Source organism: Dunckerocampus dactyliophorus, chromosome 3 (assembly GCF_027744805.1).
Source record: "Dunckerocampus dactyliophorus isolate RoL2022-P2 chromosome 3, RoL_Ddac_1.1, whole genome shotgun sequence".
NCBI lineage: Eukaryota > Metazoa > Chordata > Actinopteri > Syngnathiformes > Syngnathidae > Dunckerocampus > Dunckerocampus dactyliophorus.
Genome location: NC_072821.1, coordinates 30,795,806 through 30,821,133, shown reverse-complemented (window position 1 = coordinate 30,821,133; position 25,328 = coordinate 30,795,806). Strand labels below are relative to the sequence as shown.

Here is a 25,328-nt window from a genome sequence, read left to right as displayed (position 1 = left end):
TGCGGACCGGGGACGCGGCACCCCCGGCTACAGCCGCGGCGATTACAAGTTCCAACAGACACCGCCCCGGCCATCCGCCTACATGGAATCCACTCCTGCACCTCGGCTCGACGAACCTATGCAGCTGGGAGGGAGTCGTCTCACTCCTGCGGAGAGGAATCGCCGCAAGCTCCTCCGCTTGTGCATCTACTGCGGCCAGGCAGGTCATTCCCTCTCCAGCTGTCCGGTCCGTCCCGGCAGCCCACGCACCCAAGCTGCACATCCACGCTCTCCAAGCGCGTCCGGAGACACGCCCCCCCGGATGACGTCAGCGCCTGACGCGGTTGGTAGACTACAACTCCCAGGTACTCTCTCCTGGTCCACCAAACAATTAGACATTAACCCTTTCATTGACTCAGGGGCAGATGACAATTTTATTGATGAGGGGTTTGTCAAACAACATGGGGTTCCTGTGGTAAAACTAGCTGATACTAAAGTTGTGCGTTCCCTTGATGGGCGTCACCTTGCTACTATCACGCACCAAACCACTCCACTTCTTCTCCGCATTTCTGGTAACCACTCGGAGACCATGAGTTTCTTAGTCATTCCTTCCCGTTCAGCACCCATCGTATTAGGGCTTACCTGGTTGCTCAAACATAACCCCCACATTGATTGGGCTAAATCCACCATTATTAATTGGAGCGTTTTTTGTCACACCCACTGTCTCAAATCAGCATGTCCACGAACTCCGCCCGCCCAGATAGCATTGCCGGAAAGAATTGATCTCACCTCGGTACCCTCAGTTTACCACGACCTCCGTGAAGCATTCAGTAAAGAAAAAGCCCAGTCACTTCCTCCTCACAGACCATATGATTGTGCCATTGAGCTACTTCCCGGTGCTACCCTCCCATCCGCACGGCTATTTAACATTTCCAAAGCTGAAAGGGAAGCGTTGGAGCAGTATATTGCCACGTCTCTCGCAGCTGGCCTCATTCGTCCTTCATCGTCCCCACTAGCTGCTGGTTTTTTTTTCGTGGACAAAAAAGATAAGTCCCTCCGCCCTTGTGTGGACTACCGGGCTCTCAATGATATTACAGTAAAGAATAAGTACCCATTACCGCTCATGGATTCCGCATTTAACTCCCTCCACTCCGCCAAGATATTCACTAAGCTTGACCTTCGGTCCGCCTACCATCTAGTTCGTGTCCGAGAGGGTGATGAATGGAAGACCGCGTTCAATACCCCTCTCGGACACTTTGAATATCTAGTCATGCCTTTCGGACTCACCAATGCTCCAGCCGTGTTCCAAAGCTTCATAAATGACGTCCTGCGAGATATGCTCGGCCGCTTTATTTTCGTTTATTTGGACGATATTCTAATTTTTTCATCCTCACTCGAGGAACACACCCAGCACGTTCGTCTGGTCCTCCAAAGGCTACTTGAGAACAAATTATTTGTTAAGGCAGAGAAATGTTCTTTCCACTCGTCGTCCGTTTCCTTTCTGGGGTTCATTGTGGAACAAGGCCAAGTTAGTCCCGACCCAGCCAAGATCCAGGCTGTGGTCGACTGGCCCGTTCCTACATCAAGGAAGCTTCTTCAAAGGTTCCTAGGCTTTGCCAATTTCTATCGACGATTTATTAGGAATTTTAGCCGGGTCGCAGAACCAATGACGAAGCTCACATCTGTTAAAGTTCCTTTTAGGTGGACCCCAGAGGCAGACGCAGCATTTAGTAAGCTTAAATCTTTATTCACCTCGGTTCCTGTGCTCATTCACCCTAACCCCTCCTCTCAATTCATTGTCGAGGTTGATGCGTCAGACACCGGCGTAGGGGCCGTCCTCTCCCAGCGCTCGAGCGACGACCAGAGGCTCCACCCCTGTGCCTTCTTCTCCCGCCGCCTGACCCCGGCCGAACGCAACTACGACATTGGCAACAGAGAATTATTGGCACTCATCCTGGCGTTGCAAGAGTGGAGGCACTGGCTCGAGGGTGCTGAACTCCCGTTCATTGTTCACACTGACCACAAAAACCTGTCATACCTCCGCTCCGCTCAGCGTCTCAATCCCCGACAAGCACGATGGGCCCTTTTCCTCACTCGATTCAATTTCACCCTGACCTACCGCCCGGGCTCCCAAAACACCAAGCCCGACGCCCTCTCCCGACTACACGCACCGGCCCCGGAGCAACCCCGCCAGGAATATATCGTCCCCCAGTCCCGGATCCTGGGTGCCCTTCAGTGGGATATTGAGCGGCGGGTGGCCAACGCTGCTGAAGAAATCTCCACCCCTGAGGGTTGTCCGGCGGCACGGCTGTTTGTCGTCCCGGGACTCCGCTCCGAGGTCCTCCGGTGGGCCCATGAGTCCAAGGTAGCATGCCACCCCGGAGTCTCCCGCACCGCTTTCCTCCTGGCGCAACGGTTCTGGTGGCCGTCATTCCGAGCGGACGTCCAGAAGTTCGTGGCCGCCTGCCCAGTCTGCACACGGAACAAGCCATCTCATCTGGCTCCAGCGGGCTTCCTGCGACCGCTCCCCATCCCCTCCCGCCCATGGTCCCACATAGCACTGGACTTCGTGACAGGACTCCCACCATCCAACGGAAATACAGTCGTCCTCACCATAGTGGATCGCTTTTCGAAAATGGCTCACTTTATAGCACTCCCAAAGCTCCCCTCGGCCCTGGAGACGGCAGACTTACTAGTCTCTCACGCCTTGAGACTGCATGGAATCCCCCTGGACGTGGTCTCAGACAGGGGACCACAATTTACATCTGCTGTCTGGAAGGCGTTCTGCAAAGCCCTCGGAGCATCACCCAGTCTGTCCTCGGGCTATCATCCACAGAGCAACGGTCAAACCGAGAGAGCCAATCAGGACCTGGAGGCGGCCATCCGCTGTGTTTGCCATCAACAGCCCGCCTCCTGGTCCCTCAACCTGCCGTGGATCGAGTATGCTCGCAACACCTTGGTCTGCTCCGCCACGGGCCTGTCCCCGTTCCACGTCGCCTATGGTTACCAGCCTCCAGCATTCCCATCCCTGGAATCAGAGGTGACAGTCCCCTCCGTGGCCGCCCACCTACAACGGGCCCGCCGGGCCTGGCGCAACACACGGGCAGCTCTTGGTCGGACATCAGAGCGCAACCAACGCCTAGCCAACCGCCACCGCTCAGTCGCCCCTGATTACAAGCCAGGACAGAGGGTGTGGCTTTCTTCCCGTGATTTACCCCTTCATGTTGACTCAAAGAAGCTCCAGCCCAGATTCATCGGCCCTTACCCCGTGGATCGTGTCCTGAACCCCTCCGCTGTTCGACTCCGTCTGCCAGAGTCCCTCAGGATACATCCGGTTTTTCATGTCTCACTCCTTAAACCAGTTACCACCAGCAACCTCAGCCCTCCGGAGGTGCCTCCCCCTCCCCCCAGGATGATTGAAGGCCACCCAGCATTCACGGTCAAGGCCATTTTGGACGTGAGAAGAAGGGGCAGGGGTTTCCAGTATTTGGTTGACTGGGAGGGGTACGGCCCCGAGGATCGTTCATGGATTTCCCGGTCCCTCATTCTCGACCCCACCCTCATTTCGGACTTTCACAAGCGTTTCCCAGAGAAGCCAGGTAAGCCGCCGGGTGGCGCCCATTAAGGGGGGGGGTACTGTCACAATGTGCTAGTGACTACCAGTTGTTGTGGTTGTCACTGCGTGGTACCTGCCTTCTTCTGGCTTGTTTCTCCTGTATTGTTGCAGTTACACCTTAAGCGGGCTGGAGGCGGGGACGCTGGGCACACCTGCGGCTAATTACCCAATACCCATTTAAGCCGACTACCCACAGCTGGCAGCCGCTGGTTCATTGTTTCGCCTCTGCTGGCAACACACCCGAGTGCTTCTGCTACCAGTCGTTGTTCCATGCCCATTTGGACCTGCCGCCTCCCTGCCGTCCAGCTAACTCCAGTGTTTGTAATTTTCTTCATGGTGTACCTTTCATTTGCCTTTTGTCCCCTATTTTTGCCACAACACCATCGTTTTCCGTTTTTGGATCTACTCTCTCTTGCACTTTTTGTCATTAAAAATCCTGAATTACCACACGAACTCTAAGCCTCTGCATCTGGGGTCCTAACCACACCGAGAACCTGACAGTAAGTAAGACATTTATTGCAAACAAGCATTAAAGTGAAATAGGCTGTTCATCAGCTGATTAAAGGTTTACAACCACAGCCTTTAAAATGCAAAATTTTGTCAAAAATGCGGGTTCAATGTCACTTTCTGTCAGGTCACACTGTCATAATCTCTTGATGGCAAAGGCAAAAAAGCTTTCTCTCTTTGAACGCGACCTGATTGCTGCGCCTGCACAAGAAAGGCCTCTCTCTTACAGTGCACCACTTTTGATCAGCTGTTGAACAGCCTGTTTCACTTTAATGCTTGTTTGCAATAAATTGCTTACTCAAAAATGTTGTTGTCTCAAGAGTAATTTTTCAACTGCTCTTAAATTTTGGATCAGCAGTGTATGTATTTATTTGCCTGCAGTAAATTGTTCATTTAAGATGCCTTCAAAACAGCTTCATGGATCATTTTGTTAGACAACAAATCTAGTAGAATCTACTAAAGGCAGTAAAAAATATATTTTTTAATAGCGCTTTTTTTCCTGCAGTAAGTCACAGTGTCTTTTTCGTACCTGACCAACTTGGTATCCTTCCAACGCAGTGACTTTCTCTGGCAGCTTTTTGTTGGAAGTGTTCCCCAAACCAAGTCTGCCATAATCACCATTACCGAAAGTGAAAAGCTTTCCATCGGCTGTTACCACGGCTGAGTGTTTGAAACCGCAGGACATCTGGAGAGAAGAAATGAAACATCTAAGGAAAACATTTTTTAAAAATCCCCAAAATAACTTGTATGGTAGACTCATGAGCTCTTTGAGGCAGTTACAGTTCTGGCAGATCTGCGCACATTTGCAATTCAGCATTCACGATCCCGCAAATCTTGCAGATATTTGGTCAAAAAAAAAAAAAAAAAATTTCCACTCCTAATATAGGCCATTTTTCCACAGAAAAGGCTGTTAGTGTGAATAATGTAGGTAAAATATACATCATAGATGGACCACTGTTAGAAAGCCCCACAATTCTTACATGTATTTTATGCTTCATTGACAATGTTTTTTCTTAAATAGTTGAGATTTCGCACTTTGTTCAGCGGTCCTTCAATGCAACGTGTGTCCAAAAGTAGACATTTTTATGGGTATATGAAATACTCACGTAACACCCGCAAAAAGGGGGGATCTACTCTATACCTCCCTTGAATGAATAATGTTACTGCGCGCTCAGTACTCCTCGATTGATTTTAGGACTGACCTGTACCACCTCTTCTCCTTGCAAAGCTTCAATCTGTCTGGGTCGGCGCTGGCGGTCACTGTTCCCGTGGCCCAGCTTGCCATAGTCGCCATCACCCCAACTAAACACCTCACCACTCTCTGTCAGAGCCATGGAGTGACCGTCACTGCCACACGACGTCACCAGCTGAGTCACTACAAAACCTGATGAACACCACAACAATAAAAAAAATCAAGGTAAAAGTTCATTACTAGAAAAGAGCAGAGAACATCTCAAACAACAGGTGATTTAAACACCACCTTGAAGAGCTGAGATGACAGTCAGGACATGCAGGTCGTCAGAGTTGCCTTGTCCCAGGCGACCATAGCTGCCCTCTCCACATGCCAACACAGTCCCGTTAGGCTGAATAACAAAGGTGCAGTTCTGACCACACACCACCTGGTGGGAGAGACAGAGACGGTTAAAGATGGACGAATTGTAGTCATCATGTTAGGGTGTTTCGTGGTTACAAACACGCTCCCACAAATTAACACAATTTTTGGTCGATAAAAACTCAACTTGCACACTGAGCGTATTAATACCCGCTGCATGCTGCAAGGATGCAGCTCTCGCACGCTGCAGATGAACAGTGTGTGCCTCATTCACAGCTACAATGAGTGATAACATCCTTTATTAGCTCATTTTTTACACTTCATTATTAGGGGTGCAACAGCACATGTATCTGTATCCAACGGTTTCGATTCATTTCGAGTCACATGACATCAAAGCCCCCCCTGGAGTCACTGTTGCTCCTCTGTGGCAAAAATTAAATAATCGCAGGTGGAAACAATCAGCGGTTCCTGTTGTGACATCTCGAGCGGCATGCATACCATCTTTAATATCTAAATTCCAGATAAAAGAACTCAGCAGTAAGATGTATATGCGTACAATACAAGTCCTCACTGCGTTTGGAGCGGCTAGTTCCATGCAAAACTTTTAAAAGAAAAAAAAAAAGTAAATTTGCAGTGCGTGCTCCAATACAAAAACGTGTTTTTCTACATGTACTTGTTATTGTTGCTATTATTTTATGATAAATGGAAAAAATCTTGTTTTGCTTTAGTTTTATATGTTGCCTTGGCTTCGGCTGCGTTGTCATTTGCATAACTTTTTTCCTTTATTTTATAATTGTAATGTTTAATAGCAAACTGGATGTGTACATGGAACTGTGGAAAAAAAATAATATAGTTTGATTAAAATAATACTGCATCTCTGAACATAACTATTGATGAATTACAGTAAGTGTGACTCTATTGCAATGTTGAATAGAATTGTGAATTATTTATTGTTCCTATTTTTACAAGATACTGTTTTTGTTTTTATGTGTATGCACAGCAGAAAATGAGGCACGTGTAGCTGCACCACATACATTTAATTAAAAAACTGGACTTTTGAGTTGAAAAAAATGTTGATAATTTCAATTTATTCAATAGTATTTTTTGCATCAAAAAAAGTATGAAATCGAACTGAACCATGAATTTTCTGGATCGTTGAACCTCTATTCATTATGTCTCCCAAGTTCTTCGGCTGGAAATGCGCAGAGGAAAAAAAACGCTTAACCGTAGAAGTAAAAATCACATTATCATACCATACACACCATATAAACCAATAATCAAAAATAATTTTTCCAAAACTCCAATTATTAAGGGAGTAATTAAGGATTGAATTTTTTTTTTTGTCCATCATCCACTATCCTTATGTGAAACATGAACATTTCTTTCCCTTTTCTGTGCGTTCTAAGGAGAAAAAACGAGTTAGCATGAGCCAGCTAACATTGCACGTCATGGGCACTGAACTCTATAACTGGAATGGCCCCGATCGCTTGCTGCGCATTGGAGGCTTGAAGCCACCGGAAGTATAGAAGTCGCCATGTTGTTTCACCCAAAACAAGAAAGGCTAACAACTAAGAGGAGTTTGAGATGCCGTCTTGTGCTGCTATTAATTGCACAAATTGTGATACTTGTGAAAATCGTGAGAAGGGACTTACATTTTACAGGTAGGTAAATGCTTATAAATAATAAAAATAGTTAAAAAAATAGATACTTTAAATCTGTAAGCATATTTCCATCTAAGTAGTTGTAAATTACCCCTTATTCTCCTTTAGATTTCCACACTGCAATGCTCAACTTCTAAACCAATGGATAGTAAATATGCGGAGAGACAGGTGGATTCCTGCAGCCAGATGGCAACTCTGTTCAAGTCATTTCACCGAGGAGAACTTCGACAGGACCGGCCAGACTGTTAGATTACGACAAAATGCAGTTCCAACAATATCTGACTTTCCTGATCATCTTCTAAAGGTATGCGTTGCATTTAACATTGATACTACGTAGATCCTTATCATAACAAATACCTTGTGAACACTGAAACTGAGTTGTTATGCATTGTAATTTCACACCATAGGAGGTAGGAAAAACCTTAAACTGGAGGGAAATTTTGAGATTTGGGTCTAGTAAATTTACTCTGTGTCAATGGAATTTTTGTTAATTTGTGTTAATTTTTATACCGAACCATAATAAATGTAGTGAATGAAGATACATGTATGTGTATGCGTGTGTGCTTTTTTGGGTGAAGCAAGATGGCCGACCAATGGCTTCATGCGGTCAGCAGGGACGCCCCTTCCAGTAGTATAGAGTTCAGTGGTCATGGGAGGCACTTATTTCAACTGTAGCTAGCTGACGTCACACGTCACTTCCCCGCAAACAAAGTCACCAATATTACATTACTTATCACGTCTTCTGAATGCCTTATATTTTAATGTTTGTTCGTTTAGCAATTTTTATGCTTGAAAATGCTTAATTTAGGCCAGGAATATGTACAATTTGCTTAAATATGCATATTTTTGATTAGTATTAGGCCGTATTCAACCACGAAACAGCATTTATCATTCACCACCTGTATTCTTTCCACCTATCACCTGTCCAACACTAAAGACCTGAAAGCCACCCCACTATTATGGCTCCAATCATGACACATCTAAACTGTCACTACATGAACAAGAGTTAAGTTTAGTAAACTGGAGTTAGGTTTCATAAAGACACGATGATGTTTAGCTTGTTCATATGTATACCTGTTGTGCCTGTGAGAAGGAGGGTGCAATGGTTGGTACCAAGATGTTTCTGCCTGCCTCTGCCAACTGGCCATGTCGTCCTGCACCCCACAAATACACGTCACACTTCCCTCCAAGGTGCCAGTCCTGGAAAGACCCAGCACATACAAATAAAATGAAAATGTACAAACTGAGTACTATCATCATTAACGCCTTTTATCAAACCATTCTCATGCATTAATTTAATTACCTCAGGTCTAGAGATGGCCCAGGACATGATTTGTTCATCCATGCCAGATACCCATTTACTGTTGTCCTGCAGAAAACAAGAGTGGAAACACAACACAACACACTGAAGCGGTTCACTATATTTGAACATAAATTTGATTTTGAAATGTAGAAGAACCCTCCCTCACCATGAGCAAAGCCATTTCGTCTTTGGGAACTGGCTCCAGGTCCGGAACGGTAAACGACTCGGGGAAGGTAGCACCGCGAGCCAAAGCCTCTGCTGCCTTCACTGTTGTTGAGAAGCAGTCCAGCCATGCCCATTCGCTGGCACTCCAAACGGCAGAGCCAGACTCAGGCGGGCAGTGTCGCAGAGAAGGCGGAACTGGTGGGCAGCACAGGAGCTGGTCCAGATGGAGTCCCACTGCCAAGGAGGCTAGGCATTGCATGTACGGGCTGTGGATAAGCTGCTCCCCACACACAACATGAGGCTAGAAGGTCAGAAAACAATTGAGAATTAAGAAACTGGAGAAGAATATTCTGTGGATATTCTCATTCATCCAGTTCATTTGATTCTCAGGGCATTTAATCGAAGTAACTGGACTGTTCAGCTTGTCTTTGAAGACACTTCCCCTCTCATCCGAGCAGACTTCATCAGTTCATGCTCAAAGACTAGATAGGACAGCTGTAGTCAGAGGGAATGGTGTAGGACCATAGTATTTGTGCTCTAAATTAGGGGCACACCCCAACCAAGAATAGTTTCACTCTTTTGGGATGCAAAACAACAGTCATTAAGATACAGTAGACTGAGACCTCTGCCAGCCAGCAACAGTTGTTTGGGTGGATTCCATTCCATTCAGTTGTAACAATGGTCATGGTTCTTTGTTAGAGGCTAAATCACTGAATCTCTTAGGTAGGGATGAAATGACAGCATTTTACGTGGGAGACAGGTGGTGTTGTAGACAGCCCCCTCTGTTCAGAGATAGTTTCTCAACCTTGACATAGATGGCTTCCCTCACACCTCTTTCAAACCATCTGGGCCTTTCTAGAGTGGAGTTTGCCTGTTCTCCCTGTGTTTGCAGGAATTCTCTCAGCGCTGGCTTCTTCCCAGTCCAAAACCATGACAATGGTGAGTGATTACCTGCAAACGATTGGCAACGTACTCATCCCTGACCCCTCTAACCCCCAAAAGCCTAACACTAAGTGTATATAATATACAAGATAACGAAAACAGATGGCAAAAAACAAATGTGTACATTATTTATTCTTAATCTCATTAACATCATATTAAATGTGCCATACCTTCTCATATGCATACTGCTCCTGCAGCATAAGCGGTAGTCTTTCCAGGAAGGCCCTCATGCAAGGCGCCATATTGAGGCCAACCACACCCTGTTTTTTAAGAGCTGTGCGGCAAGTGGCTAGCACATGGTTGGATGCCATGAATTCTTTGGAGCAATTCACAACCAACACATCCTAGAATACAAAATAGAAAACAAAGCAGACCAGATGAAAAATATTTATCTGCTTTAATTTGGCCATGTGCTAAAACCAGTGTTCATTGAGGAGACAGGTTTTACCTTTGACCTGTTGGAGCAGACAGCGACACCCACATCTGGAATCCACACAATATTCTGGATGGCGCCTGAACCAGCAACAACCGTTTGAACTACTGACCCATCCTGTACACATGGACATGCACCACACACAAATGAGATAAATAGGCAACTACAAACAACAGATACCTAAAGCTTGGAGGTCATGTTCTGGGCCATCCCACGGAATCGGTGCCATTTGCGTCCCCAGGAAATAAAATTTATAAATGCACAAAAAATTAAGTGTAAAATTTGTATTTAATTACAACTTAAATGATTTATTTATTCTACCTTGAACACTGGAAAAATAGCATTTGTTGTATGTCCTCGATCCTTAAAAATTACTATGAAATCTATTTTAAATCCTTCAGTTATATTATTTTTTTATACACCGTAATTTCCGGTGTATAAGCCTCTACTTTTTTCGCATGCTTTCAACCCTGCGGCTTGTACAGTGATGCGGCTAATTTATGACTGAAGACTACATTTCCCATGATGTTGAGAGCGCAGCTTCAGGAAGTAGTGATGTGGACGAGTGAAGTGAAAGGTAATATCGTGTTTTGATCTGACACATCTTAAAGTAATTTTGATCAAGTCTAGAATTACTATACCTTCTGTTTGGACTGCTCAGACTGCCAACTGTCCACTATCACCAACGAGTTTCGAACAACTGGACTACTAAGTGATGAAGAGGATAACTCAAGCTAGATGGTTAATTTGCTTTGAGACAAAAGTGACTCAGAGAGCGACAATGAAAGAGACAGAGAGAGAGAGAGAGAGAGAGAGAGAAAGAGAGAGAGAGAGAGAGAGAGAGAGAGACTGACAAAGTGTGTGACAAAGGAATTATAAGGCCGTTCAATTGTGGCAATTGAAGCCAACTTCAGTGGTTTTAGTTCCCGGGAGGAGGAGGCCGGCAATGAGTGACTTTTCTGGTAGGCAACTTTTTAACTAGCCGAGTTACAAGCACTGTTTGGCACCGTTTTGAAAAAAGCATTCATTTAATCAAAAGTTTAAACAAATCTTTGTGTGTAACATCTTTCTGTACTAAATATCCCATGGTACGACGTGGACACCTGCGGCTTATAGATAGGTGCAGCCAATGTATATGTACAAATCTTTTTTTTTTCCTTTTTAAATTTAGTGGGTGCAGCTAACATAATGGTGCGCTATATAGTCCAGAAATTACGGTATTTACCATGTAGTTATATTTCATGTTTTTGCTCATTCTAATTCGATGCTAAGAAAAAACGTCGCTCCTGTTACTTTGTCCTGTTACTTAATTGAGTCATCTTGGCTTATTATACAAAAATTAAATAAAGTTGCCTGAGAAGGGACAGTACACGCATGTGTAATATGTGTATTATAAGAATTGGTTAGAAAAACACAGAAGTTTATTTTGAGAGAGTTACAACATGCAAATGGCACCAATTCGGTGGAATGGCCCATCCACACGCCCATACATCTGTATGAACAAAACTGCATTTAGATTTAGCCTCTTCGTTTTTTCAGCAACATGCTGCCTGACATACTGTACATCTTCATGACTGGTCCACACAGTATTGTATTTGATAAACCAAAGACGTTTTCACTTCCATCAGCATATAATGCTTACTCTCAGGGACCAGATGTTCATAAGGCCCCCAACTCCTCCAGAAGCCAAAGAAAGACCATCAGGGCTGAAGGCCACCATTTTAACTGGAGTGATGTGTCCCTTCAGCTGGAAAACACACGTTGCTCCATCTTGTGACCATTGCGAAGACTACAACACAACCACAGTAGGAGAAAGTAAGTGGAATGACTGTGAAGATACAGTATCTCAAGAAAGGTGACTACAGCACTAACACTTTGGCAACCATTTTATAATATATGTTCTCAAGCGTCAATACTAAAGAAATACAACTGAACCTGGAGTAGTGTTCAGCATATGCAGACCCAGACCAGGACACTACCACCACAATTCTTGACCGACACAATCAAGACACAACTATCTTGCTACTCACTTGTTTGCCAGCTATTTGGACAATAATGGTTGTGTGTTGAGTCATTTTCAGCTGATTGTACAGTCCAAAATATATAAAAGTTGCATTGATATTTTGTCTTTGAAAAGAGACACTATAATAAAAATGGTTGACGAAATGTGAGGACTGTAATCACTATTTACCGTGTGCCAGCTGGGTTATTTATGGGGGGATATTATGACAATATTACATGAAATCAAATTAAATACCATGAGTTTAGGATTTGCGTCTTTCTCCCACCACACCTCTGAGTCGGAGGAAGAGGATTCTGGGAAGTCTGTGATGGCCTGTGGGACAGTCCAGACTGAGACCAGACCATTTTGACAGCATCTGAAAACATGACAGCACAACAAAGTTGAAATTACGCCACAGTATCTGTGGTCAGCAGTTGATATACATTCACTCTGACAAAAATGCTATGGCGCGAGACATTTGAGTGATTTCTTTGGATTGTTTGGCATAGGTAGAGAATTATTGGAAAACATGCCAGTAAAAAAGGGAGAATGTTGTAAACGATTATTCTGGGTTCTGAAAATGTTGTTGTCCCCCAGGACACCATCCGTAGTCTCATTGGGAGCATGCCCCGACGTTGTCAGGCATGCGTACAAGCACGTGGGAGCCACACAAACTATTGAGAATCATTTTGAGTTGCTACAATGACATTTTAGCCAAATGGACCAGTGTGCTGCATCATTTTTTCACTTTCATTTTTAGGGTGTCTTTGATTTCCCCCCTCTATAGGGCGATCATTTTCATTTCTATCAAATTATGTGGCATCATTTTGTTACTAATACATCACCCACTTATTATCAGGAAAGATATTCAAGATCATTTTTCCCCAAGTTTTGATCTGATGTGTTTTCGAAGTGTTCCTTTAATTTTTTTGAGCAGTGTTTACATCCATTACATAGGCAATACTGCAACATAAATCTTCATAAATAACCTCCATGATTGAAATTTCGTGGCATAACCGGTCCTGGTTAATTGCGTAGCTCAATGCCACATTTTCAGGAATTTGGGTAAAACAACTCTTATTTGTAATAATGTGAGTGAGTAACCAAGCACCTCTGACAAGGAAAAACACTCCCATTTTGTACGCTTAAATCCCCTGGGTTCACAGCAAAAATTGTATACTACTTAACAAGAAAGGTAGCAAATGAAGAATATAAAAGATCAATTTTTATAAGTTTTTTGCTAGCCTGGCAATTTGTTTTTTGACTGTCACACAGGCCAGTAATTTCAGATGCATTTCTTACCACTCTCTTTATAGGTTGAAGAAAAACAAAAAACAAAAACTGAATCATGCAGTTTAGTATAAGGCCCATCATGATAACCAATAAATCAATTACAACACGATAAATAATAAAAAAAAAAACTCCATAATTTTGCCGTCCTCGATATATTGACATGTGTGTGCATGTTTGTTTTCCTCCTATCTCTCTACAAAATAGGCTGGATGACAAGAGAGTTCACTCTGTGCATCTGTCTCAACACCTGGGGGCGTTGGCTATAGCGGAATAAACTGCGGTCGGGTCTGGAACCATTTAACCGTGATAAACGAGGGCCGACTGTATTATTAAAATGCTTGAACGTTTACATTGAGTACATTTTTTCTGATTGACTTGTATATTATTTCTAGTACTGTAAAAAAAAAAAAAAAAAAGAATAAAAAGAAAAAGACCTACATGGCAAGCATGCTGAGGGGCTTTGGGCCACGTCCAAGTAAGCTACACCAGGTAACACTGTTAACCAGGGACGGTTGTCTAAGGCTCATTAAACACCACCAGCCAGTGCCCAATTCAGAGTGCAGGTCTGGACTGGCCCAAAGCTTCACCGTCTCTTCTTTGGCGCAAGTCATCAAGATTTGACCAGTAGGACTCCACTTCATATTGGTAACTGACTCCTGAAAAATACAATAAGGAGATTCACTTTCTTTGATTCTTTGTAGAAAAATATAATTCTATTCAAAACTAATCAAGCATTTTATACCTTGTGAGCATCAATGACCACAATGGCTCGTTGTTCTAAGGGCTCTTTCGATCCAATCAGCAGCTTGCCGTCTGCGTAGCCCACAGCAAACGGTTTGTCTTCACTGTACCAGGCTATGTTCATCACTGCCACTGAGAAATAAGAAATCCACTTTGTCACAAACGTATTTGTAACCAATGCAGTCAGATATATAAACACAAAACACTTCTTATAATAATTATTCAGAGCAACATCTATACCATCTTTCCTGTAGCAGTGCTCCAGCTCTGTGCGGTGCAAACTGGAGGAATCCAGGACCTCAATGAGGCCCAGGGATCCATCCATTCGACCCACCAGCAGCATATCTGTGGGTTCGCCAGACCACAAAGATTGTGGTTCCTCTTCTGCCCAAGCCAGGGCTGAAACCCAATGAGGCTGCACATCCAAAAGGCCTTTACCTCCTTCAAAGATTAAATAATTTTCAGCTTGTCATCAAACAACAAAATCTCATTGTAAACAAATTGTTATACAGGTGGCCCTCTGTTTAAGACGTTTTGTGGCTCCTGTAACCCGCCTGGTTCAGCCAGCTCTGCATTCTGTGCTGGGCTCGAACCAAGGACCTCAGAATGACAGTCGAGAGAGCTAGCCATCAAGGCATAAAGTAAGGAGTTGTTCTCTTTTTTATTACTTTAAGTTCTGACTTACACTAAAACTTGACTTAGATAGCCGAACTACTGTACGTTGTTCTACGACTTCCTGTATATGCTGCATTACTATAAAGAAACAGACATTTTGGAAAAAAAAGATTACAAAAGGTAAGACTACAGTCAGTGCTTACCATTAACTTGCCAGATGTTGACCATTTTCTCCATGGCAGATGCAAGATATTTTCCAGTGACACTCCAAGCTAGAGGAGATAGGCAAAAATCACTGGGAGATCCAAAACCTGTACAGCCCTCCTCTGAAGAGCCATCACTGTTAAAAGCAGACAAAAAAAAACAGTTCAGACAAACAGGTTTTTCAGTTACAGCTGCATAGAGCAATAGAGCATTTTCTGAACATGGTGCATTGGAAAACCGTTCACTGCCAAATTTGTTTAATTAACCATCTAGTTTGAGAGTGTTTTTTTTTTTTTTAAACAAGAACTTGTTGGGTAATGACAATGTGCAAAAAGTAAAAAACAACAACAAATTCATTGCAAAGACCACACTAAAAAAAGAACCTTCCTATTGCACACTTGATTTATATTGTCATATCCGCCAAGGAGATGATGCTTTCATTATTCATTATATTTACATTACATTTTATAACATTTCAACCCTTTCTTAAAATTGTTAGTAAATAAGAGGATTTGTTTTCATTTTATTTCAACAAGAAAATATACAGCATGTGAACATGTATACAGTAGATCACCACACATTTGCAATTGCGCATTCAAGGCCCCGCAAATTTTCCGTAAAAAATATTAAAATTGTTTATAAAATGTATGGAATACCCATACATTTTATAATTTAAAATAAGGGAAGAGAATAAGGGTGTGAGGCATAGGGAAGAGAGAAGGGGAGGTTCTTGTGCTGTATGTAATCTAATAATTACAATAGTCACTCTTATTGCAAATGTTAATCCAAAATCAGAGAACATCAAGCTAGCAGGAGGGTTTTACAAGCCATGTGTCAAAAATAGACATTTTTATGGGCGTCTCAATTACTCGCAAATTTTTGCCATTTGCTGATGGTCCCGTATCGTAACGCCTTCAAAGAGCGGGGATCTACTGTAATTTGTTGCTGATCCACATTAAGATGCAGTCTAATCAGTGACGTTGAATATTACACAAGGTTTGGCAAAAAAGATGCAGAGGAGTAATCACTTAAACCTTTTAGTAACGTTTTTTGTCTTGTACTGAAGTAAAATAGGATTTGTGGTGTTTCAAAGTGTCTTACTCCTTGTTGAAGATACAGGTCTGCTGGAGGGTGTACTGGCTCTTGGTTACATTCCAGACCCTGACTGTGCCATCATTGCCACTAGTTGCCAACAAGCCTTTCTTTTTGCACCAGCCACATGTGAGGACCTAGGAAAAGACAAACATGTTCAAAAACCAGCTGTGAACATGATCATCCTGATCATCAGGTCATGACAACTCACCCTGCTCTGATGAGCCTCCAACTTCATCAAAGAACACTTCCTCAGGTCCCCTGCCATATCGGCAAAGGTCTGTGGCCGGCTCTGATTATCACGGTCATGGGCAGCTAATGTGCGCACTAGCTGCTGTGCAGCCCACTGCCGATGTTGCGAGGATAGCCTCGAGGACAGGCAGCAGGCAGCCAGAGCATTGGCCAGCTCCAGAGGGCCTACAGCGGAGGGATTATGGGAAGGATGGGCATACAAATGGGCAATTAAACCTGCTTGACATGGAAAACAAAACGACAAGGTTTGCCAGTGAGTGAGGGAATGGAAAAAAAAAAAAATTAAAGACAAAGACATACCATCAATTCCGGACTACACTTGTATAAGCTGATACTTTTTTTACACACTTTGAACCCTGCGGCTTAGTTGGACTAGTGAAGTGGATGCTAATATCACATCTTGTAGTCTTATGCAGTGACTGTGTTTTGATCGTGTTCTGACAAAATCTTAAATTTGCTCAAGTGTAGAATTACTATTACAGCTTCTGCTTGGACTGCGGCAGCTGTTGAACTCTGATGGATAAAAAAGCACCTCACATCATCATTCACCTACATATGTAAAAAAAAAAAAAAAATGTTCTCTTCAAATTTGGTGGGTGCGGCTTATATTCAGCTGTCCGGAATTTACGGTACATGTAAACACTCAAAAGCTGACCCAATAAGGTCAAAGAAAAGGTGACAAGCTCACAAAAATTAGCTACAGTAAGAGCTATATACAATGAATGAATAAGTATCATGAACATTTTGCTGATGATGAACACCTACAAATGCATTACAACACATCCACCTCAAAACCTCTTTACACAATACTGCAATAACTGACTCCTTGATTCATTTGGTATATGTTTACAAATGAGACACCACATCCATGCATTTCATCTCATGAACCTTCAGGACTCCTTGCATGCAAAAAGCAACACACCTCTTTTCTCCATATCAGCCTTATCGTAAGCAGGTCTGAGTTTGGCCCCTTTATCTGCCAGCAGAGCCACCAGAGCCTGCGTCACTACAAAGTTGGGCGAAGTAATAAGCTTGTTCTCCTCCGCCATGCCACGCAGGAAGCTGGGTAGGAATTTTCTCTGGACAGGGTCATCCACCGTTGTCAGATTCATTCCAGTTGCAGCAGAGATGAGATTCTGGAAGTGGAAAAAAAAGAATGACAGGTAATCTGTTTGTACAGTAAAATGCAACAGCAGAAATGAAATATTACAAAGTAAGGTACAACAGTGGACCTCCACAGTTGAACGCCACAAAAGTCATACAATTTGGAGTTCAACCAAAATGTTCCGGAAAAATATGCCTCTAAAGTATTATGGCGACTGTGAAATGATGTACAGTATGATAAAATATAATATATAATATATATAAAGCTTATATATAATAGCTTTTAGTTCCCTGTCTACAATATGTCAGGCTTTATTTTCGTTTTATTGCACAGCGGTTTACAAATGACCGCTTGGAACAACAATAACCGGCGTCACATAACAGATATCAATAGATATAAAGACTAAAGAACATACTGAACACACAAGTATTGGATGTACACTAGTACAGAATGGACAGTAGAGAATACCACCAAAGGTGTCACACTTGCAATAGGATGAGCAGCGTTGCATAATGACACAATTATGTAGCGTGACTAAGAGATTGACATGAACTGTATTAGTTTGTGTTTTACAGTGAAACACGTTTATGCCGACACCCTTCAGACCGGCTGACTGAAGGTCGACATGAGCGGTTTTCAAAGGAACTGAAATCGAAACCGAATATGGCCAATTGCTATTTCTTGCACGTGTACTTTTGACTTTGGCCAGAGGCATAAAGAGGATTTTTTCACATATGGCACTTTGTTTAAATAGTTTTCCTCCATTTGTGTATAAAATGAAATGGGTGCATTTTGTTAGATGCTGTGGTAGAATCCAGGTTAATACTGCCATGCTTTTATTCTGAAGCGTACTTTACACTGAACAGGGAGTCACTGTGGAGACGCTTCAATGTTGTGTAACACCACAGTATTAGGTTACTGTTGTCGTTTCACGCTACTTAGTGGTAATGACGAACTTAATACAACACGTCAACCCATTTTTCATAGAAATGACTCATTTGGCTATCAAATTCTATGTCCACAAAAGTGGTCGACATAAACCTAAGCAAGCGCTTTTTAGTAAGAACACAGTGGTCCACAACTTAAGTTGGTGGACAGACGGCTCGTTGACTTAAGCGGGTTAAGCATTTTAATAGGGCTGTGAAATGATTAAATAAATTAATGATTAATCACCATGTCACGCTATGTCTGAAATATACCCATCTTTACTGTATTTTATTGAAAGAAAGATAAATGACAGGGTAGAATTATATATATATATATATTTGTATGTGTTAACAGTGCCAAATTAACTGAAAATTTTAATCAAGTTAAGAGATGGTACACATGTCTGAAAATTTCCCAACACCGGTTTCTTTAATAGCAGAATATTTGAATCAGACTTGTGTGTGATTCTGTGCTATTATGAGTGAGGAGTTGCGTTCAAAGACACCACTTCATTTAAGTTGAATTCACTTTTTGAGTGCATTTTCTGGGATTTCTGAGCATACCTAAATGCAGCAAATTGTAGTTCCGCATTAAGAGTTGGTGGTAAGAATATCCACTTATTGTTTTTCTTTGCATTTCTGTTTATTTAGACCACACATACACGCATAATAGAGACGTTTTTGTGATGTTCGCAGTGTCCGTGAATGCATCTCGCGGTCTGTCTAGTGACAATGAGGAGGGAGTGTCGTTGCAATGCCGAATGGACTAGAAACATGTTTGTTTGGAGTTGGAGTTAATATATGGTGTCGTAATTGTACTGCTGTTGATGAGTGATGATGTGTATGTGTTAATTACGCAAAAAAATATATATTATTAATTAAATAAATGAGTTACTGCTGTTAACGTGATATTTTTGACAGCCCTACATTTTAAATGTTACTAGAGTAAAGGCAAATAATATCTTGATTGAGCAATATATCACACCTGTGTGCAGAGCTGCACCAGCAGTTTGGCAGCATTGGGGCTATTGGAGGCCAAGCAGCCCACTGCTGTGCTGAGATACGCTAGACAGGAGATGGGTTTGCTGGCCTTGGCAGCTCCACGTGGCCTTTCAGCATGGCCAGAGCCTACTGTCGGACTGGTAGAAAGACCGGCCCGGCCTGCTGCTGCCAGGCACATTAGCCTGACAAGAGTCCTGATGTCTGTTAAGCCAAGCGACTCCAGGCCAGCTGCTAGGCTGCAGCTCGAACCACTGGGTGGGAGGGAAAGGAGGAGGCAAAAGCTTAAAAAATATACAGCATTTTATTCAAAGAAATAAAAAATGTTATATATACATAGTAATGTTTATCATAGAGGTAAAGGTTTCAGTGCATGTGAATGGCATTGCCACAGGCAAATGTGCCACATTGTGTGGATGAAGGCTACCTCACAGACAGCAGAGACAGGGCTCTCATCACCATCGTCCTGGCAAGCAGCACCTGGGCTGCAGCAGTCACCCTTCTCAGGGCCATCACTCGGTCATGGGGGTTCTGCAGGGCGGCTGCCTGCTCTCCAAGAGTTACCCTGCCCGATGAACTTTTATCCACCGATGTTTGACAACCTGAACATAAACACACACTCAATTAACTTAGATTGCATGTGGTTTGGATCTAGATGGCTTCACTCCCAAGAAGCCACAACACCAAAATGTTTGTTTCATTTCAACTATTGTAAGCAGCATCAAGACAGCTCAGTTATGATGTCAAAAATGTAGCGGGCAATTGGCGCCTACGTCCTCTCCAACCACCATTAACATTTATTCACATTTATACACCAGTGAGGGCTGCACCGAAGGCACGGTGTATGAAGTGCCTTACCCAAGGACACAAAAGCAGTGGTTCAGACAACCTGCTTTACCTCCTGAGCCACTGTGAGGCAATATATTTATTTTTTAAAAGACACCTACACAGTTATTTATGAGAGGACGAACTCACCAATCTGCAGCAATGTCTCCTCCATACTGTTGGTGGCAGTTACCATAGCGACAGAGGCCCCCAATGGGTCACTATCAGGGAACTGCACAGCTTCTGGGACAGTTCTGCGTTCACTCAGTCCTAATGGACCTGCCAAAAGCTCAAATTCCTCCTCCCCTGTGAGCTTCTCGTCTTCATCAACATCCATCATGTCCCAGTCCTCTGTGGTGGACAAACACATGGATGTGAAAATAAAATCAATGCAAAACACACCCCATGTACAGTTTTATATCCTTTGTTCATACACACTGTACCTTCATAAACACTGTCCTGCTTTCCCAGAAGGTCAGGAGCCTGGCCCTTATATCTGAATACACAGCAGAGTGATAGAAGCAATATATCAATTATATTTACTGAAAATGAAAGCATTAAATTACATTTAATGCCATTTAAAAAGGACATTCTCTCCCAAAATCTCTATTATAACCCGCAGAAAAATGTGAACTTATGAGGAGAAAAAAACAGTTCAATAATAAAACAAATGTTCTCCAAGTGTTCATGTACCTCTCCACAACGGGGACTTTCGCCTTGCTTTTGATGGCTAAATACTTCTCTCTGCAGGCGCCACAAAGCAGATAGTAGGGGTTTCCGCTGCCACATTCCCCTCCAAACCAGCCGTCTACGTAGGAGCCGTTGCTACGGTAGCCTTGCCGGTTGGCACTGCGACCGCAACCAGGGTGGCTTTTCTTCATATGCTGATTGAAGTTAGCTACATTGGCTTCGCAGAGCTCACACACCACCACTTCATCCCGATCATCTGTCTCGCATACGTGCTGGGGTGTAGCAATACGTCAAAACAAAAAACACATTCACATACATTAAAACAAGTCTTACATAACGTAAAACATAAATTAGACCAGCATTCATGAAATGTTAGAGGTATTAGTCAATGGCAACTCGGTGTTAGTACATTAACTGACAATATTTAAAAGGTTTAGTACAGTGGAACCCGTTTGACATAACTGAAACTGAAAGCAAAAATAGCTTTGCTTGCACATTTACGTGTGACTTTGGCCATAGAAATAACAAGAATGGGCGATAATGAATAACTTTTCACCCTAGGGCAGGTTGTTGACACTATTTCCCTCTATTCGTGCATATTTTTATTATATTTTTTAAACTGATTTTTATGTGATATTTTATACTCTTATCTATCAAAGCTGCTGTGGCAATGACAAAAAAGCTTTCATACAGTACATGTACAAATCTTTCCTCTGGAGTCTAACAAGTTATAAAAAAATAATAAAAAAATTAAATGGCTGCAATTATAATACAATTAAACAAGAAAATGAAAAAAAACTGCAAAAATTAAAAAAAAGCTGTAATTTGCCAAAATTAAAAAAACATATTCCGAAAACAAAGTAATAATATTAAAAGAAAAAGCATAAAATTAGCATAAAATTCAAATATTAAACACTAAAATATGTATTCTTTTGAAAGTCGTAATATTATGACAAACAAAACAAGGGATCAAGTTGAAATTTTAGAAAAAAAATTGTTGGGTAAATGTTATAATATTACAATAAAGTCAAAATATTATGGGAATAAAGACATAATATTACAATACAAAAAGGTATGAGAGAAAAAAAAAGGAAAAATTTGCAAATGTTATGTAAGGAGAGAAACTTCATACGAATAGTACGCTTTGACACCGATAACGCAAAGCTGAGATGCTTCTTCTGTTTTTTCTTTGAATATAAAAAACGTACTTGCATATCCACATGTTAATCGCTTGTTTTCATTATTCTGAATATGTATGCATTATTGTATAACCATATCATTTCCAGGAGGATAAGAGCAGAGCTGGCCATTCAACATTCAACAATGATGACAGTTTTGGAAACATGAACTTTTTTTTCCATACTTGAGTTTCCATTTTCCATACTTTTCAAGACCTCGATATGTATACAATCAAATTCAATACTTTCCATAGTTGCGTAGTAACCCTGCAATCATGAGGGAGTTGACAATGCTACAACATGTTAACATAAAACAACTGATTTTTCATGGAAAGCTAATTTTATGCAGACAAAAGTGGTCGACCATTTATGTTGACGTCGACTTAAGCGGTCACTAGCAATAAGAAGAACAGAGTGGTCCAGGACTTGATGGGTTTGTCGATACAGACGGGTCGTGGACATAAGTGACTTTAGTGGGTTCCACTGTACTACACAATATTTCATGCCAACTAGGTCCATGCAGTGTCTTAAACATGGGTGTGTTTCAAAAGCCTGACAAAAGTGATGTGAAATCAGAGCACTCTTGTGAGTGAGAAATAACGCAGTGCTAAGACCCGGTGATGGCAGCCCTCTGTACATAGCATTAAGTCACACACACCCATGTTGGCCAATCCAGTACCTCCGGGATCCACATTCCCAGAATGTCAGATTCATTGGCAAGGTCCTGTCCAAACATGACCTCCATCGTCTCCTCATCAAGGTCCATCTCAAGCTCTTCATCCAGAAGGTTGAAGTCATAAAGGGCACCTGGGTCTTGTTGTTGCTGGTGGGATGGAACCTCCCTGCGTGATTGGCTATGGTGGGCCTGCACGGAGCGGTACAATCCGGCTGACAGAAAACAGACTGTGATGTAAGGAAGTGTCATGTAAATTTGATCTTTGTTTTGACCAGATGTTGAATGCTCACCAGCACGGGCAAACAATCTACGAGCAGCCAGGTCAAAGTGATGTTTCCGAGACACAGCAGCTCGTCCTCTCAGGGCAACACCATCTTGCTCTTGTCCCTCAGGACTACAAAATGCACAAGCAATTCATCATTTCAAAGTGTCCAGTTTATTATTGATGCTTATTACTACGTTAAAAGCTATGAACACACAGTTCAATGGTCGGAGTTACCGCATGAGCAATTATGAAACAAGTGAGCATTTTGTTATACTTCAATCTCTGCAATTTTTTCAATTCCAAATAATATAATCTACAATGCTTATTATGAAATGATTATTAAATGATTATTATGAATTAATGAAATATTCTCAAGTGATATTTATTTGAGTGATTAGGATGGGTGTGGTTTAATGTGATTAAAGTGTGCATATTTATTAAGAAGCTTCATAACCCCAAGTAAAATGGGACAAAAAAAAATACATTTAAATAAAAATGAGGTAAAAAATTGTAAAATGGACTTTTGAAATACTTTTGAAATAGGTAAACGACTTAGACATGGCCAAGATAATAAAAAAGAAAATCAAAACGTTTTGTTGCAAAATGGTTGGAAGAACCACAAAGAGAAGAAAGACAAGTTGACTACAAAAGAAGACATTATCCCAGTGTTGCCAGTGGCAACACTACAACTTACGCAGAGAGTCCAGAAATACACAACCTCAAGTGTTTTGAGACAGCCAAGGTAAAGCAGGGCACCACGACTCACAAGTGAAGGCTCAAGATTGGGTCAGGAAATATCTGAAGACTGACATTTGAAAGGCTTTATGGATTGATGAAATGAGAGTTACTCTCGATGGACCAAAGGGATGGACTTGGATCACGAATGGCCACAAGGCACCAGCTAGCAAGGTAATGGAGGTGTACTGGTATGGGACGTTATCGTTAAGGATAAGCTGTAGTTGGAACGTATTGGGTTGAAGATGGACTGAAAATATAATTCCCAAACCTACAGCGAGCTTCTGAAACATACATTCATCAAGTGGTACAGCATATGTACAAGGGAAAAAGTCTGCAGTATTCAAAAGTCCATGATATTTATGAACATCAACGCCCCATTCACAAGCATCAATGTGCACTACCTGGCTTGTGAGAAAAAGCAAAACATTTCTGTCCTCTAGTGGGGCATGACAGAAAATAACTGAGAAACACTGCCATAGAGGAATGCTGGAGCTTTGTCAAGAGTGAAAGGTTCTCCGTCACCTCCCTAACTAAGGAATTTTGAAGAAAAAAAAAAAAGAATTTATTCCATTTTTGAATGAGGCTGTGACAAAACAAAACTGTAAAAAGTGTGCTGTGCTGTGGGTGCTATGAATACTTCCTGGATGCACTAACTGCTGAAGTTCAATGAGGTTGCCTAGCAACAATGCCAAACATAGAAATTATACTGGAAATATGGATTCAAAATCAGAAAAAGGGTCAGTCTGGCTGTCGGATGAGAAGGATTTGGTGTTATTACATGTCTAGAAGGAGATGAATGAGATACAAGAGCGTACTGTAGCACAAATAGTGCAAGAAATTAGTTTTCTCAATACACATATTCAACATTTAAGTTTGCAGAACATCAACCTCAGCAATATGATCGTGACGCTCAGTGGTGATGTCGTAGACCTTAGGGAGGAAAATACAGCACTAAGCAAGGACACCAAAGCAGAGAAGAGAAGAAATCGAGAAGTTGCAAAATAAAAACGCTGCCTTGTGCACAGCTCTTATGTAAGTTAAAAACCCTATGGAAAAAGATAGATCATTATGCAATGATAAAGGTTCTTGCAGGACGATATCAAGGCATTATTGGCAGTCAACGCTGCCTTGCGCGCTACTCTTAAGGAAGTTAAAAACCCCATGGAAGAAAATAGAGCATTATGCAATGATATCAATGCATTATCGGAAGACAATGCTGCCTTGCACACCACTCTTGAGGAAGAGAAGGAAGCAAAGGAAAATATCACTGAGCAAATGAAAAATATAATTGATGAGCTGGATCAGAATGCATGAATGAATGAAGTCATCATCACAGGGCTCCGAACTACGCCCAGGCCAAAAGACAAGGCAGTTCATAGCAGGGGGGAGCCAGAGGGAATGGATGTCCCTTCAACAAAGCAACAGATTGCCAACTTCCTACAATCAAAGGAGGTCGAGGTAGATATCAGCACCATCGACTCCTGCATCCCACTATACGGCAGAAACAACATCACACCTGTCATCATTAAGTTCACCAACAGGAATTCAAAACTGCACTGCTGAAACAGG

The 25,328-nt window shown here is 42.3% G+C and overlaps 1 protein-coding gene across 13 annotated transcripts in view; it reads right to left on the bottom strand.

Moving 5' to 3' along the window:
* Positions 1–25,328, bottom strand: part of herc1 (HECT and RLD domain containing E3 ubiquitin protein ligase family member 1) — a 95,410-nt gene that overhangs the window by 12,156 nt on the left and 57,926 nt on the right. For 10 of the 13 annotated variants that reach the window (XM_054769746.1, XM_054769751.1, XM_054769756.1 and 7 more), the window contains 24 exons: positions 23,047–23,150; positions 22,739–22,968; positions 20,906–21,174; positions 20,656–20,708; positions 20,363–20,563; positions 19,815–19,989; positions 19,374–19,641; positions 17,280–17,493; positions 16,317–16,573; positions 16,115–16,242; positions 15,013–15,149; positions 14,435–14,635; positions 14,196–14,326; positions 13,892–14,109; positions 12,416–12,536; positions 11,801–11,947; positions 10,174–10,275; positions 9,896–10,069; positions 8,785–9,084; positions 8,619–8,684; positions 8,390–8,515; positions 5,583–5,721; positions 5,305–5,486; positions 4,632–4,787 (listed from right to left, as the gene is read on the bottom strand). In XM_054769746.1, coding sequence (XP_054625721.1) covers positions 4,632–4,787; positions 5,305–5,486; positions 5,583–5,721; positions 8,390–8,515; positions 8,619–8,684; positions 8,785–9,084; positions 9,896–10,069; positions 10,174–10,275; positions 11,801–11,947; positions 12,416–12,536; positions 13,892–14,109; positions 14,196–14,326; positions 14,435–14,635; positions 15,013–15,149; positions 16,115–16,242; positions 16,317–16,573; positions 17,280–17,493; positions 19,374–19,641; positions 19,815–19,989; positions 20,363–20,563; positions 20,656–20,708; positions 20,906–21,174; positions 22,739–22,968; positions 23,047–23,150 — 4,099 coding nt within the window. The remainder of the gene's footprint in view (positions 1–4,631; positions 4,788–5,304; positions 5,487–5,582; positions 5,722–8,389; positions 8,516–8,618; positions 8,685–8,784; positions 9,085–9,895; positions 10,070–10,173; positions 10,276–11,800; positions 11,948–12,415; positions 12,537–13,891; positions 14,110–14,195; positions 14,327–14,434; positions 14,636–15,012; positions 15,150–16,114; positions 16,243–16,316; positions 16,574–17,279; positions 17,494–19,373; positions 19,642–19,814; positions 19,990–20,362; positions 20,564–20,655; positions 20,709–20,905; positions 21,175–22,738; positions 22,969–23,046; positions 23,151–25,328) is intronic. The other 3 variants (XM_054769753.1, XM_054769759.1, XM_054769748.1) reach the window with 2 other exon arrangements.